The sequence below is a fragment of the Triticum urartu genome, chromosome 5 (assembly GCF_003073215.2).
Source record: "Triticum urartu cultivar G1812 chromosome 5, Tu2.1, whole genome shotgun sequence".
Classification (NCBI taxonomy): Eukaryota; Viridiplantae; Streptophyta; class Magnoliopsida; order Poales; family Poaceae; genus Triticum; species Triticum urartu.
Genome location: NC_053026.1, coordinates 511,261,208 through 511,278,764, shown reverse-complemented (window position 1 = coordinate 511,278,764; position 17,557 = coordinate 511,261,208). Strand labels below are relative to the sequence as shown.

At 43.8% G+C, this 17,557-nt stretch overlaps 1 protein-coding gene across 11 annotated transcripts; it reads right to left on the bottom strand.

The window, feature by feature from the left end:
* Positions 1-321: 321 nt before the first annotated feature.
* LOC125510222 (protein ROOT PRIMORDIUM DEFECTIVE 1) lies at positions 322-13,906 on the bottom strand. Of its 11 annotated transcripts, XM_048675333.1 has the most exons (10): positions 12,108-13,906; positions 9,184-9,390; positions 7,889-7,972; positions 7,692-7,809; positions 7,519-7,572; positions 3,616-3,762; positions 3,439-3,504; positions 1,753-1,879; positions 1,166-1,483; positions 322-1,066 (listed from the first exon to the last, which is right to left on the bottom strand). In XM_048675333.1, the coding sequence occupies exon 1, from the start codon at positions 13,853-13,855 to the stop codon at positions 12,461-12,463; it is 1,395 nt and encodes a 464-aa protein (XP_048531290.1). In that variant the 5' UTR covers positions 13,856-13,906; the 3' UTR covers positions 322-1,066; positions 1,166-1,483; positions 1,753-1,879; positions 3,439-3,504; positions 3,616-3,762; positions 7,519-7,572; positions 7,692-7,809; positions 7,889-7,972; positions 9,184-9,390; positions 12,108-12,460. The 11 variants fall into 11 exon arrangements, with proteins under 11 accessions (XP_048531290.1, XP_048531286.1, XP_048531288.1 ...); XM_048675329.1 differs by having other exon boundaries at positions 1,166-1,315; positions 1,383-1,483; positions 7,692-9,390; XM_048675331.1 differs by having other exon boundaries at positions 1,166-1,302; positions 1,383-1,483; positions 7,692-9,390.
* Between the last annotated feature and the right edge of the window lie 3,651 nt (positions 13,907-17,557).

Here is a 17,557-nt window from a genome sequence, read left to right as displayed (position 1 = left end):
TCATTAACATTTGATATCTTATAACATCAATGCATTATTGACTTGAGAAAAAATCGGTACCTCGTCACACTTGCACGTGCAATATAACATACCACCAATAGATCTGTAAAACTTTGGATGAACCCAAAACCTTGGGCATTGTTATTCTGACTTTGGCCCCGTTCGGCAGCACTCCGCGGAGCGGAGCACGCGGAACGGCCTGTTAGCAACTCCGTAAATTTTAACTGGGTTGCCGCTCCGCAGCGCCGGAGCGGAGAGAGTCCGAACGCACCCTTTGTGTACGTATTGCCAAACAAGAGCGGTGGCTGGGCAATCCAAATCGGAGCCGGCTGTCTCCACCTTATTATTCCTCATAGTAATGAGCACAGTTCCTTTATACGTAGCTGAACGTAATGGCCAGGTCTACAAAGAACATGAATTATCTCCAAAATCACAAAACGCATGGGAGCTTCAATGACAGCCTTCATCTGCCTTTTCCTGGATCTGTTTTCTACAGATAATCATGGTAGGAAGTTACAGCACAAGCTTCCGTGCTTTTGCCAGTTACAGTAAAGCTGTTTTACCGACTGCTTTCGTGAATGCATCAGAAGCCAGGGGGCTACTGGTCAGGCTTTGTTGATGCAGCACCTAGGCCGCAAGGACGAGCCGACTGAGACGAGACAGTTGATCTTTGGACCAGACAGCATCAAGACTTCCGAGGAAGACTTTGGAATATACTCTCTTTTCTGTTGAGGGGGTCTATGGCATATACTCGTGTCCGTGAAGCACCTCACGGCTTGATCTTGACGGTTATCAACCAAGAGGTTCAAGAAAAACCGGTGATATAGTCCGGTGTAAGATGCAACAGACCCGACGGATTCGTCGCCGGCAACTTCGGTCTTCTGGAACCAAACACCGATGACATTTGCAGGAGACCTGAATCGAACAAAGATTTCCGAGCACCGCAATGACGCCATTTTAGCCGTGGCACGGTGCATTCGACGTCAGACTCTTCAAGACCTTGACTGACCGACCTTGGAGCAAGCATTACAGAGCTGGCCTCCTTCCCCTTCCCACAGATCAAGGCCTGCCCATCAGAAGAATCTGCATTCATTTCACAACTGAACAGGCAAAACCCAGCAAAGGTGAGATGAGCCATAACAGTCAGGGGTTTAGTGATACACACCTAATGCCAATTAATAGCCTCCAATGATGGATTTGCCTGAACCAAACACGGCCCTGGATCAACCCAACCCACCTAATTGGAAAGGCTTGATAGCAATGGCAATTAATCTCGACCGCACCAGACCCAGACCGACGTGCCTAACGCGACACCCTTAACCACAAATTAGCACACTTTAGTAATCAGACCTGCCTAACTCTGCTTTTGCAGTGCCACCAACCTGTAGGCCAAGAAAATCAAGCTAATGCAGGCAGCATTCATTGAGATTATCTCCAGATCGATCAAATACGCAGCGTAAAAAGCATATCACGCCCCTCCTTGCTGTGTACCATTCAGGAAGCACAGTTAGCTCAACTCGAGACAACAAGACACGGCATGATGTTTTAGAAGAAACCAATTAGATACCAGGGTATATATATACGTCTTTGGCACGTAAAAGTGAAGCTAATTCTAGTGCTTTCCCCCAAAGAAGTAAAGACAGAAGGGACTGAAGGGGAAATAGAGGGCAAATGGGTACAGAACTGAAAGCAAAGTTGGAAAAGTTGGTATAAATGCTTAGTTGTCAAGGATCTGGACTGGTCGAGACTGACCTCTGTATGTCAGTTGGATAGCAGAGCACACATCTTGTACATTTCAGTCTTCTGCGGCACTTTCACATCATAAATGTGGTTTGAGCTTGATTGATGTACAAAGTGGTGTGCTTGAACCCCATGCTGCCTGCCATCGGTGCATGATAGCGAAACAGATCATTAACTACAAAGCATCTAACAACACTAGCAAACAAACAGATTTTCAGAAAGAAAAAAAAAAGGACAGAAGAGTAGATGGCAAGCACAAGCAGAATTAATAAGCTCCATCACACGAGAAGGCCAAGTGAAAGCTGACAAGCACTCTCTGGTGATACATGCAAGACAATATTAGTACCACTACTAGAGGATCAAGCACTTGCTATTTGGAAGTAAGGGATGACAGTCTCAAGTGGCAAGCTGACAGCAAGTCAGTTCAGACTTCAGAACTCGGATCAACCCGTATAAAATCGGGACCTGTTCCATGCTCAAACAGTGGTGCTGGTGCAAAACTTTGAAAGTAGACCCGATCAACAATACAAAAAAAATCCATAACTGAACAGCCATTATTTACGAAAGTTAAAACATCTGCAGGGCAGCACAGAGTAACCAAAAGACGACGGCATCTTTTGCAGACAATGTCAGGCATTGTAACTGTAGATGATATCGGGTACCAACTAGTGGATCTGCAATAATTTGTAAATTGCATTTCAGAGCCTTCAACAGATATTCAGAGGAACAGAACCTAGACAGGGTCAGTTAAGTTCAGCACGTTCATCTGTTCGGCATATAGTGCACATGCACGACAGTGACAGCACAAGACCATCCATCTGCCATGGCCGAATAAGGCCGACTACAGCGCTACAAGAACCTTCATCATCCGTTCTAGACTGAAAGAAGAAGTCGTCAGGGCATATAATTGTTCCGTATTTTCAACAGTGCCTTTTCTACTGGTTGTTGATTGTTCTTTTAATATGTACAATCTTGCTTCTGCATCGACACGGAGACCAGAGAGCAGTAAGGCCCCATACCCATGTGCACATTTGCTATTTTGCACGCTTTCTAAACAGGAAAACGAAACAATCATTTTCGTTAGTCCAAGGACTGTACATGTCAACTTGAGGCAATGTCCTGTGAAAGATCAGTTGAGGTGATTAGGCTGGTATGGTTGCTCACCAGTCATAGACTGCAACTCAACAGAAACACTCGTACGGCAGCCAATTTCTGCCTTTTGACAAGCCTGGAGCTACAAACTACAGTTGAATTATCATTGCATATGTAACTAATGGTATAGGTTGTTGATTATACAGAAAGAAAAAGGCCCATCCAATTAATCACCAAAAAGCAATATTCTTCCTCTCAGTGAATCTCATACTAAGGTTAGATTTGCTCAGGATTACGTAGCCTCAGGTCAGGTAAGATGCTAAACCACTACAATTCCTGGTTGCATGGGTTGCAGGTCCTATTCTTGGGTCAGCTATCCCTTCAGACTTGGAACAAACAGCATGACCGGGAGATAGTTAAACGATATTAGTCAAATAATCCTAACAGAATCCCAGCTTATTAAAGTACCTAGGTTAACAAGCACATAGCAAATGCAAGCATAGTAAATACCATCGCACTAGAAGGCCAAATGAAAACGGAACAAGCGCTCTCTGGTGTTATATGCAAGACAATATTATTGTTACTACTAGAAGATCAAACACTTACTATTTGGAAGGGCTGACAATCTCGAGTGGCAAGCTGACAGGAAGTCAGTTCAGAACTTGGATCAAACTGCATCAAATTGGGACATGTTCCATGCTTAAGAAATAGCAGTACAAGAACTTTGAAAACAGACCCTGTCAACAATACAAAGTAAATCCAAAATCGTACGCCATCACTTACTAAATTAAAACATCTGCGGGGCGGCAGTAAATAGTTGACATATAATCTGCAAATAGTGGATGACATCATGCACCAACTGATGGCTTTGCAATAATTTGTTAGTTGCACTTCAGAGCCTTCAACAGATATGCAGATGAATAGATCCTCCTACACAGGGTCAGTTTAGCATGTTCACTTGTTCAGGGTGCACAGGCAGGACAGTGACAACAGAAGACATATCAGCCCAGTTGCCATGGGCCGACTACAGCGCTACAAGAACCTTCATCATTCTGTTCTAGACTGAAAGAAGAACCCATCATGGTATATAGTTGTTTTGTATTTTCAACAGTGCCTTTTGCACTGTCTGTTGTTCTTTTAATATGTACAACCTTGGCTCATTGCATCGACATGGAGAACAGACAGCAGTAATGCCACATACACATATGCACAATTGCTGTTTTGCGCTTTTCTGAACAGGAAAGTAAATCAATCATTTTTGTTAGTCCATGGACTGTAGATATTCAGAACTTGAGAGCAATGTTCTGAAAGATCGGTTAAGCTGATATAGTTGCTCTGCAGTGACAGAGTGCAATTTAACAGAAACAATCCTACTGTCCTACTCCTAGAGTAGCCAGTTTCTGCTTTTTGACAAGCCCGAAGCTACAAACTACAGTTGAATTATCATTGCATAAGTAACTAACGGTACCCTGCATTGGCTGATCTACAGAAAGAAGAAAAAACACTGGCATAAGTAGCTAATGGCCAATTAATCACCCAAAGCAGTATTCTTCCTCCGAATCTGATACTAGAGTTAGAGAGCTGCTCAGAATTATGTAGCAATTCCAAGGTTGCATGGGTTGTAGGTCCTATTCTACAGTCAGCTATCCCTCCGGACTTGGAACAAACAGCATGAGTGCAGAATAGTGAAAGAATGTTAGTCGGATAAACCTTGCAGAACCTCAGTATCTTAGGTAACAATTAAGGCCTAAACTAACAGCCCAATCCCTGACACACAGACAGGCCATAAGTACACATATGAATGGATCCAAAGAGTCAAGGATCCCCTTTATAGAATAAATATGGTTATTGGGATAAACCCTGTATACACTAGACCCTTAAAGTAGATATTTTATCTTTACAAGGATTATTTCTAACTAATCGTTCTTTGCCCTAAGATTAACATTACCTCAAATCACTCAGTCAAAAGTCATAACATGCAAGGCATTAAATTATTGCAGGGAGCAAATTCCATGTTACAACAAATAGTTCATATAAGCAAGTGCCTCCGTTTGTAAATAGATGATGTCCTAGAAACCGTGCAGTCAGACTGCTGAAACCTTGAATATTACTAACATATATTCAGATTGGTCGGGTGATAATGCTATAGTAGAAATTCTCATGAAAAATACTTTCATAATATGATAAATTTATAGTTTTCCTTAAAATTTCTCTAATGAAATTAACATCAAAGTTACATATTGCATATTGTGCCCACTGCTCCTGTCCAAAACATCATCTATTTATGAAGGGGGGGAGTATTATTTAAACTGGTGTTCAATCGTGAAAAAACACCTTCGCCTTTGTTTGATGCACAAGATAGTGCCTTTTCTTCAATTATTTAACTTTCAAAAAAATCTTTGACTGCCCATACTAAAAGGGGATGCAAATGACAGCATTTATTGGGAATGTCTATTTCTCGTTTCACTGAAAATGAATTCAGCTTCATCCAGATTTTACAACCAATTAAAACCTGACAGTTGTATGTTCATCTGACACCCGAATGTATGATCCATCAAAGACCAGGATGTATGTCCCCTCTAAACAACCAAGTTATATATAAACAGGCCCGCAAAAATAAACACAACGGGTTTGGACTTCTCTGATCTGGTCAGCAGATCTTGGAAAGTTCCTGTGCCCCATGGGGATGTAACACCCTACATATCACCTGGACTGCACTTGCATTTTGGGCTGATGTACGTGGCCCGGCCCACAGTGGCGGATCCAGTGGGGTGCCGTGGCACCCCCTCCAAAAATGCAAATCTTTTTTTATGTAGTACTCCATCTTATATTATGGGACGGAGGGAGTACTGGTTAGTATAATACTATGTGTATTATAGGATTATAAAATACTAAACTGACATTTTTTTTATGGTTATACATGACATTTTTATTGTGGGTGTAAGGTTGGCACCCCCATGGGTCAAGGTCTAGGTCTGCCACTGCAGGACCAGTTGATCAAGCTTTGGAGGAAGGATTAAATAACACAGGAGGCACCAAGAGAGACCATCGAACAGAAACAGAAACTAAGCCTGCTGTCTTCGTCTACCTCTGTCTCGCTGTTGCTCTCTCTGAATTCCCGATTTCTTAGGTGGCCACTATCCACAAGTGGCGTTACCCTCCTATTCCTCACGTCCGGCGATCGCCGCGGCCACGGGGTGATGCGATGTGGAGGCTCAACTTCAAGCCGACAAGACTTGCGAAGTGTTTGGGCCGCTGGAGTAGAAGCAAAATTGGGAATATTTGTCTTCTGTCACTCGTGGCTGAGCAGGTTACTTTGGCACTGGACCATGCACAGGACAGCTGTGATCTCACATTGCTGAGTTGGGTCTTCGAGTTTTTCTTCGGACTAAGCTGCTTGGGCTGGCTGCTGTGCAGCAGGTGTGCATCCGGCAGCGGTCCCATATCCAGTTGCTGCGCGCCGGTGACGCCAAATCTAATCTTTTCTTTATGTCAGGAATGCTCTTCGAAAGCTGCGGAAGAATAAGGACCCGGCATTGCTGCTCAAATTGGATATTGCAGGAGCTTTTGATAATGTGTCCTGGAGTTACTTGCTTGAACATATGTCTAGGCTGGGTTTTAGTCAGCACTGGTGTGATCTAATTGCTCTGCGCTGATCGTCTGCCCCCTGTAGGATTTTGGTCAACGGAGAACTGGGTCTGCAATTCCGCCACAAAAGGGGGCTAAGACAGGGAGACCCACTCTCCCACATGCTATTCACGATTGCAATTGCACCTCTACACTGGTTATTTGCAAAGGCATGTTCTGTTGGAGCTCTCAACAAACCTTCGTCTGGCTCCTCAGCTCAGGGTCAGCCTTTACGCTGACGACACAGCTCTATTCGTCTCCCCAACTACCGCTGACACTGAAACCACCAAGCAAATCCTGCTCCTCGGATCTGCTTCCGGGAAGGCCAATGTGCAGAAGAACGTCTTCTCATTCCATGTGAAGATATTAACCTCCAACAGCTGCTGCAAAAATTTCAAGTTGCCATCGGTCAATTTCCTTGCAAATACTTGGTTTTGCCCTGCAATTCAAGAATATCACTCGTGCTGACGTCCAGCCCACCCTTAATAAGTTGGCATCCATGCTGCAACGATGGCGTGTTAAGCTGCATTCAAGTGATCCTCGCCTTATACGTCAACTCGGTCCTCTCGGCTATCCGGTATACCTCATTTCACTTTCAAGCTTGACAACTGGGCCATCAAACAAGTCAGCAAGCTGTGGAGAAACTTCCTTTGGCGAGCCAAACCTGATGCTGCGTGAGGCATGTCTCTTGGGTTGGGAGTCTTGGACCTTAGACGTTTTCGGCGAGCCCTGCACCTCTGGTAGAAGTGCTTGACTGGACAGACAAGGATAAACCCTGGGCTTGCTCTCCCATCCCATGTGACAAGGATGACACCTAAAACTGAAACTACTGACGAAACTGAAGAAAATGACACCTAAAACTGAAACTACTGACAAAACTGAAGAAAATGAACCCTAATAACATTTAAACTACTGAAACTGAAGAAGCAAATCATCATTCAAGCAACACTCAAACCAAGGGTACCAAAACTTGAGACTAAGAAGAAGACTGAAAGGAAAACTGAATTTTACTGACATGAAGATGACACAAACTAAAAACATAATTGAAAACAGGGGTACCTGGTTCTTCCTTTGAAGTGTTAATCAATCCACGCTGAGGGGCACGATGATCTCCTACAAAAAGACAAAATTCAAAGAAATAAGAGGATCCACAGGGCCCTACTCCGTTGTATGACAAAAGTAAAGCTCTTAGAACGTTGCGGAAAAACACAAAAAAGAGAGGCAGAGCAAACCTTAGCCATAATTGAACTGAACTGAATGCCCAAAAATTGACCTAACCTTCAAGCCCAAAAAGCTCAGTCTTGAGACCCCACCCCGCAAACAGGCAGCTCCTTCTTGCTGCTACAGTCACTAGAACCGACACGGATTTCAGCGGGTTATTGGCGCAGACCCACAAAAATGATTTTGCTGTAAGAGTTGTATCTCTGACTTTCAAGCATGTATCTGATCGTGGTAGGATTCGACGACACCGACACCCCCATTTAATCCATTTCTAGCGTGTATCTGATCCGATCTGGAAAGGAAGAAATAAAAACTGGCAAAAGAAGGGCTGAAAAAGAAATTATTGTGAAGAAATAAAATGAAGACTAAAGTACTGAAATGAGAGATGTAGATAGACTGAAAACTGTCTGAAAACATGCTAAACTAGCTAACTAACCTACCTATGTGGTAACTCACACAACTGAAGAAAATGACACCTAGCACTGAAACTTTTGACGAAACTGAAGAAAATGACACCGAACACTGAAACTACTGAGGAAACTGATGAAAATGACACCTAACACTGAAACTATTGACGAAACTGAAAAACCAAATCCTCATGTGAGGAACAATAATAATGACAAAGTTGTGGCGATGTTATCTAAAAAAAAGGGAAAATCTGAATAATCCTAGATAGCGACAGAACGCAAAAAACGAACACTGGAAAAACCTTTGCCCAAACCTGACCTGATCGCATAGCCTTGATGTTCAATGAATATTGAAGATGACTGAGAAGGTAAGACTGAAAGACTGGAGAATGAGTGATTTTAAAATTTAAGGACCAAATACAGAAATCCGAAACTGAAGAAAACTGAGGACATATATACTGAAGGAAAGAAATAAAAAATGAAGAAACCTGATAGACTCAGGAATGACTGATAAGTAGGAGCTTGAAAAATGAAAATCTGACCAGTGAGAAGGGCCTTACTGAAATAATGAATAAACATGTGCACTGAAGATCAATAAACTGAATTTCAAAGAATGAGTCTGAAGACTCAAGTACTTAAGTAACAATGAGACAATGAAATCCAGAAAATAATAAAGCAACAAAAATACTGATGACTAAAGAAATTTTACTGATAAACCAAATGATAGATGAATTAAACTGACATACTGGGACTGAGAAAGAAAAATACAATGCATTAAATAGACTGGCTAAATAATGCAGGACTGTCTAGTGTTACGTAACTCACGCTTGGACCAGAAAGAGTAAAGAAAGAAATTGAAAAGATACCAAATAAGATAATATCATCTGAAAGAATGAACAGAACAATGATGCATGCTCTCTGAACATTAACTGCTGAGTCGACTATCTGAACTTTTTTATTTACAAAGAGCAACAGCGCTGCTTTCATTTATATTAAGGTAGGAGCGAAAAGTACAGTTACATGGTTCAGCATACATAGAAAGACCACCCCGGTCAGCAGGAACTACTGGGAAAAAAGAAAGGGAAAGGAAAATTACGGGGCTTCCATCTCACGCAGCGCAGCTCCGGCCGCCGATAACGGAGAAGGCAACTCGACCATAGGGGGGCCATCATGCTGACCGGAGACAGCAGGAGCGCCCCCTTGATCCCAGCGCCCCTCCATTCGAACAGTTTATCAGATAACACCAATACTGACAAGTTATTATCTGTTATGGTTTTGAATTGTGATTCAAATCTGGACAATCCTAGATAGAAACCAAAAATATATATTAAATATAGATACTGAACAAGACTAGAATTCCACCTAAGTTTGGATATCTGTCAGGCAGACTGAAGATAGCTTCTAATGTACTACTAGTCTAACTAGTACAAACTGCAAAACTTAAGATGATATAGTCTGACCAGAACTATGTATGACTAAGCATAGGAGATCTGGAAACATTGTTCATTCCCTTTTTTCATCTGGTCTGAACTAGAACTAGATAGGAAATAAGCAGAGCACATCTAGTATCTAGTATGGCTAGAACTAAGTAAAAAAAGCTAATTCTGACTAAAACAGACTGTAACCAATGATAATCTAGATTGACTAGAACTAAGAATGACTAGGCGGAGCATACCAACAAATTTGATGCCTGAACAAAATGAACAACGCAAGAGGAAAACTAATAGGAAACGAATTGTTTCAGAGAAAATATAATACTGAATTGTTGAACATACATCATAAGTGGCCCGTCAAAATTGATATTTAACAACAACTCATGGCTCTGGCACATGGATAGCAAGCTTCCACGCACCCCTGTCCATAGCTAGCTCTTTGGTGATACTCCAATCCTTCAGGTCTCTCTTAACGGACTCCTCCCATGTCAAATTCGGTCTACCCCGCCCTCTCTTGACATTCTCCGCACGCTTTAGCCGTCCACTATGCACCGGAGCTTCTGGAGGCCTGCGCTGAATATGCCCAAACCATCTCAGACGATGTTGGACAAGCTTCTCTTCAATTGGTGCTACCCCAACTCTATCTTGTATATCATCATTCCGGACTCGATCCTTCCTCGTGTGGCCACACATCCATCTCAACATACGCATCTCCGCCACACCTAACTGTTGAACATGTCGCCTTTTAGTCAGCCAACACTCAGCGCCATACAACATTGCGGGTCGAACCGCCGTCCTGTAGAACTTGCCTTTTAGCTTTTGTGGCACTCTCTTGTCACAGAGAATGCCAGAAGCTTGGCGCCACTTCATCCATCCGACTTTGATTCGATGGTTCACATCTTCATCAATACCCCCATCCTCCTGCAGCATTGACCCCAAATACCGAAAGGTGTCCTTCTGAGGTACCACCTGGCCATCAAGGCTAACCTCCTCCTCACACCTAGTAGTACTGAAACCGCACATCATGTACTCGGTTTTAGTTCTACTAAGCCTAAACCCTTTCGATTCCAAGGTTTGTCTCCATAACTCTAACTTCCTATTTACCCCCGTCCGACTATCGTCAACTAGCACCACATCATCCGCAAAGAGCATACACCATGGGATATCTCCTTGTATATCCCTTGTGACCTCATCCATCACCAATGCAAAAAGATAAGGGCTCAAAGCTGACCCCTGATGCAGTCCTATCTTAATCGGGAAATCATCAGTGTCGACATCACTTGTTCGAACACTTGTCACAACATTATCGTACATGTCCTTGATGAGGGTAATGTACTTTGCTGGGACTTTGTGTTTCTCCAAGGCCCACCACATGACATTCCGCGGTATCTTATCATAGGCCTTCTCCAAGTCAATGAACACCATATGCAAGTCCTTCTTTTGCTCCCTATATCTCTCCATAAGTTGTCGTACCAAGAAAATGGCTTCCATGGTCGACCTCCCAGGCATGAAACCAAACTGATTTTTGGTCACGCTTGTCATTCTTCTTAACCGGTGCTCAATGACTCTCCCCCATAGCTTCATTGTATGGCTCATCAGCTTAATTCCACGGTAATTAGTACAACTCTGAACATCCCCCTTGTTCTTGAAGATTGGTACTAATATACTCCGTCTCCATTCTTCTGGCATCTTGTTTGCCCGAAAAATGAGGTTGAAAAGCTTGGTTAGCCATACTATCGCTATGTCCCCGAGACCTTTCCACACCTCAATGGGGATACAATCAGGGCCCATCGCCTTGCCTCCTTTCATCCTTTTTAAAGCCTCCTTGACCTCAGACTCCTGGATTCGCCGCACAAAACGCATGTTGGTCTCATCAAAGGAGTCGTCCAGTTCAATGGTAGAATTCTCATTCTCCCCATTGAACAGCTTGTCGAAGTACTCCCGCCATCTATGCTTAATCTCCTCGTCCTTCACCAAGAGTTGGCCTGCTCCGTCCTTGATGCATTTGACTTGGCCAATATCCCTCGTCTTCCTCTCTCGGATCTTGGCCATCTTATAGATGTCCCTTTCACCTTCCTTCGTGCCTAACCGTTGGTAGAGGTCCTCATATGCCCGACCCCTTGCTTCACCAACAGCTCGCTTTGCGGCCTTCTTCGCCTGCTTCGTCAAAATTGATATTTAAGACGATATAATTTTCTCCGAACTATACTATTGAACCATCACCACTGAATTACATTAAAAAAAACTAAAAAGAGAACCTACAACGAAGTTGCTTATCGTCTCAACTGAAAATGGGAAAAAAGTGGCTGAATGCATAGCTCTCAACTCCCCTGCTGCAAAAACATGTGTTCAAGCACTGACCAAAAAACACAAAAACACACCAAAGCACTGGGATTTTTCTGACGCCCCGTCAGCATTTCTGATTTTATTTGCAGATCATCTAACCGATTACAGTATCAATTGTTTGGTTACAATATGTTGCAAAACATAGAACTGACTGACAGAATGTTGCTATGGTGATATTCCATCCATAACACAAACAGTTTTCCATGGGAGCAATGAGTGAAATAGATCCAGAGTTACTCACAAGTCAAAAGACACTGATCAAATTAGCTTGGGGGCAGAAAGGAGTTCTCTTGCTTGTGTCTTTGTCCCTTCACATAATGCTGAGCAAATGAAAATTCCATCAACCATCCTAGTGCAGATGCATGGCAGCATTGAGGGTGATAACTTCCCCAATCCATAGTGTCCGCAAGTTTAGGACGAGACCTCTCACTCAAATTTTCACCTCAGAATACAACACTCTCTTATCAATCAAGATCACTACACCATGGTGTAGATGCTAGCATGATAAATCAATCTTCCAATATGGTTCCCATGCCAGATTCAGAACTCAGGCTACACTATATGACATTCAGTGCCGTTGTATGATTCTGTTCCTCAGTCGATGTAGAGTGATTCAACTCCCGAGTCCTCCCCACTATCGGCACCATCGTCCTCATCGTCAGCGCCAACTTTCCTCTTTCTGCCACCTGCATCCCCAAGAAACTTCTCCCTTAATTCTGCTCCTCCACAACGACCACCACCAAGCTCATCCCATCCACGGCCCATGCTGGTGAACATCCGATCCAAATTCGCCTTCTCTCGGCTCATCAAGAGCAGCTCCTCCAGCTTCCGCCTTGCGTCATGTATCTCATTGGAATCTAAAAGCTCCCCTTTATAGTATGCCTCCCTGAGGAACACAGTGTGCAGCTTCCCCTGGTTTCCTCTTGTTGATATGTAAAATATCCCCTGATACTTAAGCAAGAACTCTTTAATCTTCTTCGGCACACCAAGGGCGTCACGGAAGAGCGCGAGACGCTCGAGCGTGGTACGCTTGTCGACGGTGAGAGAGAGCAGCTCATGGACAGCAGCGACAGCGCGCTTCTCCATGCGGCGTTGTGCCTCAAGTGAGCGCAGGTCGTGGCCAGAGACGTCCGCATACGGGGAAGCGTAGGGGAGGCGCTGCCACTTCCAAACTGCAATGCGGAAATACTTGCCAATCTTAAAGCCCGGCGGAAAGCGGGTGGGGAACGCGAAGCGCGCGTCCTCCTCGCCAGCGCCGGGAGCACGGTGCTCGCGGTAGTGGCGCTCCCGGGAGCGCTCGACGGCGGCGACGGTGAGGTCGGGTGGGTCGTCAGGGGAGGGCACAAACTCGACGAACCCGTCAGGCGTGAGGCGGAACAGAGCGGGATTGGACAGGATGACGGAGTCGGCGAAGTCGTCGGGGAGGCCGAAGTCGCGGCGGAGGAGACGGATGTGCTCCAGCCGGAGGCGGTGGTGCGGGGGCGCGAGGAGGAGCAGCTTGCGGAGGCGGAGGACGGCGCCGGGGCGCAGGGAGGCGATGGCGTCGGCCTCGAGGCGCAGCGCAGCGGAGGCGCGCGGGGTGAGGCGCACGTGGAGGATGCGGTGGACCGGGTGGAGGAAGAGGTGGAAGGCGTGCGGGTGGCGCAGCATGAAGTTGCCAGCGTCGAGGGGCGCGAGGCGGAGCTGGCGGCGCGAGAGGGCGCCGAGGCGGGAGAAGGGCACAGAGACCGCGCCGCTGCCCCCGGCGGAGAATTTGCCCGAGGGCGCGGTGGGGGTGGCGGCGTAGAGGAGCAGCGCGTGGAGCGCGAGGAAGCGGCGGACGCGCTTCTGCACCTCCATGATGCCGTCGAAGGCGTGGTCGCGGACGCGCTGCTGCTTCTGGGGGAGGGAGGTGGACTTGGAGGAGTAGCCTGAGTCGGCCCCTCCGACGAGCGCCGCCGCCACCGCGCGCGGCGGCGGCGGCCGTAGGGCGGCGATGCGGCGGAGCATCGTTGTTTGGGGATTGGTTTTGGCGGCGGCCGGCGGAAGAGAGAGGCCGAGTGGTAGCAAACGCGGGTGAAAGAGGCAAGCCGTCGGATGCGCACGAGACACGAATCGCGACGCAGTTTTCATGTTTTCTTTTTTTCTTTCCGCTGGCCAGTGCATTCTAACCAGTTGAACTATCATTTGCAACTCTGGCAGCTTTTGTTTTCATACTTAAAATTTATTGGCAACTTTTCTCACATGTCGTGGATACTCGCGACCATATTATGGTGATCTAGCTGAACACAAAGAAATAATGGGTAAACATTGGATTCACCAAGCTGTCGAGTGAGCAGAGAGATCTTATTACAGCCAAAAGCACCTCGGTTTGAGATAGCACAAAAGAACAATGTACTCAGTTCAGAAGGGGACGATACATGTTTACAAAGCAGGCAGCGGCATTTTCAATCAGTGGGGTATGATAGACTTGAAATGCGCTGTACTCCTTATGGACGTTAGGCCTCTTTTTTATTTATCACTTTTTAGAGGGAACAACTCTTTTACAACAGATGTGCATATTATTCAGTAACATCTTGTCAGTATTGTAAACATTCAGGTATTCCATTACTGGTTGTAATTAAATTGTGGTAACGCTTTCTTTGATTTGGAATCTGCGGTTAGGTCATCAGTTTCCCCAGTTGCAGACCTCCTCTTTTTCCTTGGAAGGGGCCATGTCGTCCGATGTCTAAAAATGGTTCACTAAATTTTTGGACCGATGCAATGTATGAAAATATAATTTAATTCTCTGTACCTTATTCTGTTCTAACTCCAACAGTGCATTTTCTTGTGGGGTATGTTAGGGATACGATGGAGCCACAAGTGTATTTTCATCAGCTGTTTTGCTTCAAGCGGAGGCAGTGGTGCTTCACTCTGCAGATGCTCTGTTGCTTGCACTTGAAAATACTCCCTCTGTCCCGGAATATAAGAACTTTTAGTGTTAAAAACGTTCTTATATTTTGGGACAAAGGGAGTAGTACTCAGCATCCAACGATCTGTCATTTGGAGTTACTGTCACAATAAATTTCTTCTCTCAGGCGGTATACCCAGTCCGTCCTGCCGCATGGGAAACAACACAATCAACACTTTTTGCATATTATGTGGCCTTGTGCTCCAAAGAATGCAAATACTGGATTCGCTTGTTCCTCGGTGTATATTTTTTTTAAGAAAAGGAGGATTACCTTTTCTATAAAAAATAGATATACACCGGAAAAAAAGATATACTGGATTCACTTGTTCGTCAGTGTATATCTATTGTACGCATTAGTATTCTATACCTGATGACAAAAGAAAAATGTTTTAGAACATAATGTAGCAGGAGAGTACCTTGGCCATGGTGCTGTATCAGGACATGTAGGACATTGATGTACACCACTTTCGTCTACTTTCAACTTCTTCCAACAAACTTTTCAACTCATACACCACCAGTCATTGGTGGAGACTACTTCAATATTTTTTGTCCTTCGCTTATACTCCCTCCGTTTCTAAATACTAGCTATTTTAGAGTTTTCAATATGAACTACATACATAGCAAATGAGTGAATCTACACTCTAAAATATGTCTATACATCCGAATGTAGTGCGTATTAAAATCCCTAAAAGGCTTATATTTAGAAATAGAGTGATTACGTGGTATTGATTCTACAATGATATAAAAGTATCAATCAGCTGTAGTCAAAAGCATGCAGGGCTGGAAGATACTTTTTGCAACTTTGCTGCATCACCAATTCACCATAGTATCAGCAGGATCTAACCCAGCGAGACTTTTAATAGTTGCCTCAGTTCCTTCCATTTGCCCTCGATTTCCACTTCATAGTTGTAGCTCGATCTGATAAGGCATACATATCACCCATGCAGAGTTTCAGCGTGCCAAAAATGATCAACGGATACTCAAAAAAAAAGTTAAAACTAAGAACAAATAAATCTAAAGTGAACAATGTTCCAAGTTTTAAACTCCTTTCCGGAATGATCTGAAGTGTGGACGATGCCTTCCAATGTAGCCTTCATTTCAGGGATGTCAACATTGGCATGCCACCTTGTTGATGTTGTGTTTTTACAAGCCATTGCACCCGGTACATTTCATGAAAAATTTGACCAGAGCACTTCTGGATATTTGCTCGAAATATGGAAGAGGTAAACTTAGGTTGGCATAGGCTGAACATTTCCCTAATGTTGTTACATTCTAAAATAATGCTTCCCACATATGGTGTCTAATTAGCAGTGTTTCTCATTTGAGAAGAGCAGGTACATCGGAGAAAACAAAACATAACTGGAATTATACCTGGCGACCGTCCAGTGAGTCCCCCCCCCCCCTACCGTCTGATATGGTTGCACGGATCTCATAGCAGGGCCGTTGACACGTCAGATTTTGGACTAGTTAGTTGTAGACCTGGCCATGGACAGCCCGCCCCGGACGGCCCAAAAATCACGGGCGGGGTTGAGCCCGAGTGTGCCATCGGGCCTGGAAACTGAGCCCGACGGGCAGGTCGGGCCGGACTCAGGTCTGCACAAAATGCATTTTTAGCCATGGTCGGGCCGGGCCGACCGGGCGTGTCGGGCTTTCTCAGGCTCGGGCCCGATGGCCGGGCCAAGCTCGGGCCTGGGTTTTTAGCACCGGGCTTTTTTTGGCCCGGCCCGAGATATGCCAGGTATAGTTTGTTGTACCATAAAACCCAGTGAACATTTTACTTCTCAAATCAACCATGTGCGCTGCACTGACAGCGTAGCAAGTTTTGCTCCTGGTAGACATTGGTTTGAATCCCAAGCCCTTCTTTTTTTTTTTGCTACATGGCATTTTATTCTAGAAAATTTGCTACGGCAATTTTAACATTTTTTGTGAAATATGTTACATGGTAGTCTAACCATGACGGCATTTTTCTTGAAAAAAATTAACATGAATGTTTAACCATGATGGCATTTTTATATTAAGAGATGGCATTTTTATATTTTATTATTAAGAGATGACATTTTTTTTCATTAAGAGATGTTATTTTAATATTATGATATGGCATTTTTTATTAAGAGATGACATTTTTATATTAAGAGATGGCATTTTTTATATTAAGAGATATCATTTTTTGTTCATTAAGAGATGACATTTTAATATTAAGATATGACATTTTTTTATTAAGAGATGACATTTTTATATTAAGAGATGACATTTTTCATATTAAGAGATATCATTTTTTATTGTTAAGAGATGTCATTTTTTATTTAAGAGATAGCATTTTTTTATTTTAAAGATATGGCATTTTATATTAAGAGATAGCATTTTTATTGTTAAGAGATGGCATTTTTTATTTAAGAGATAGCATTTTTTTATTTTCAAGAGATGGCATTTTTTATGTAAGAGATGACATTTTTTATTTTTAAGAGATGGCATTTTTTATTTAAGAGATGGCGTTTTTATAGTTAAAAGATGTCATTTTGGGTTTTTTATTAGATGGCACTTTTTTATGGAAAAACTAACGCACACACGTGTGGCAATTTGCACATCGTCCACACGCCTTCATCACCACTCATTTTGTCACGTATGAACAGATGACATTAACAGGAATCTTTTTGGTTTTCGACTTAAAAATGTTTTATCTCCTAATTAAAAAATCAAATTAAAAATCCATTTTCACCATTAAATCCGTCTCAACGAGATCTTCAAAATTAGATCCCATGTTG

Coding starts and splice junctions, on each gene's coding strand:
- LOC125510222 (XM_048675324.1), bottom strand. CDS start 13,855: ATGCTCCGCCGCATCGCCGCCCTACGGCCGCCGCCGCCGCGCGCGGTG.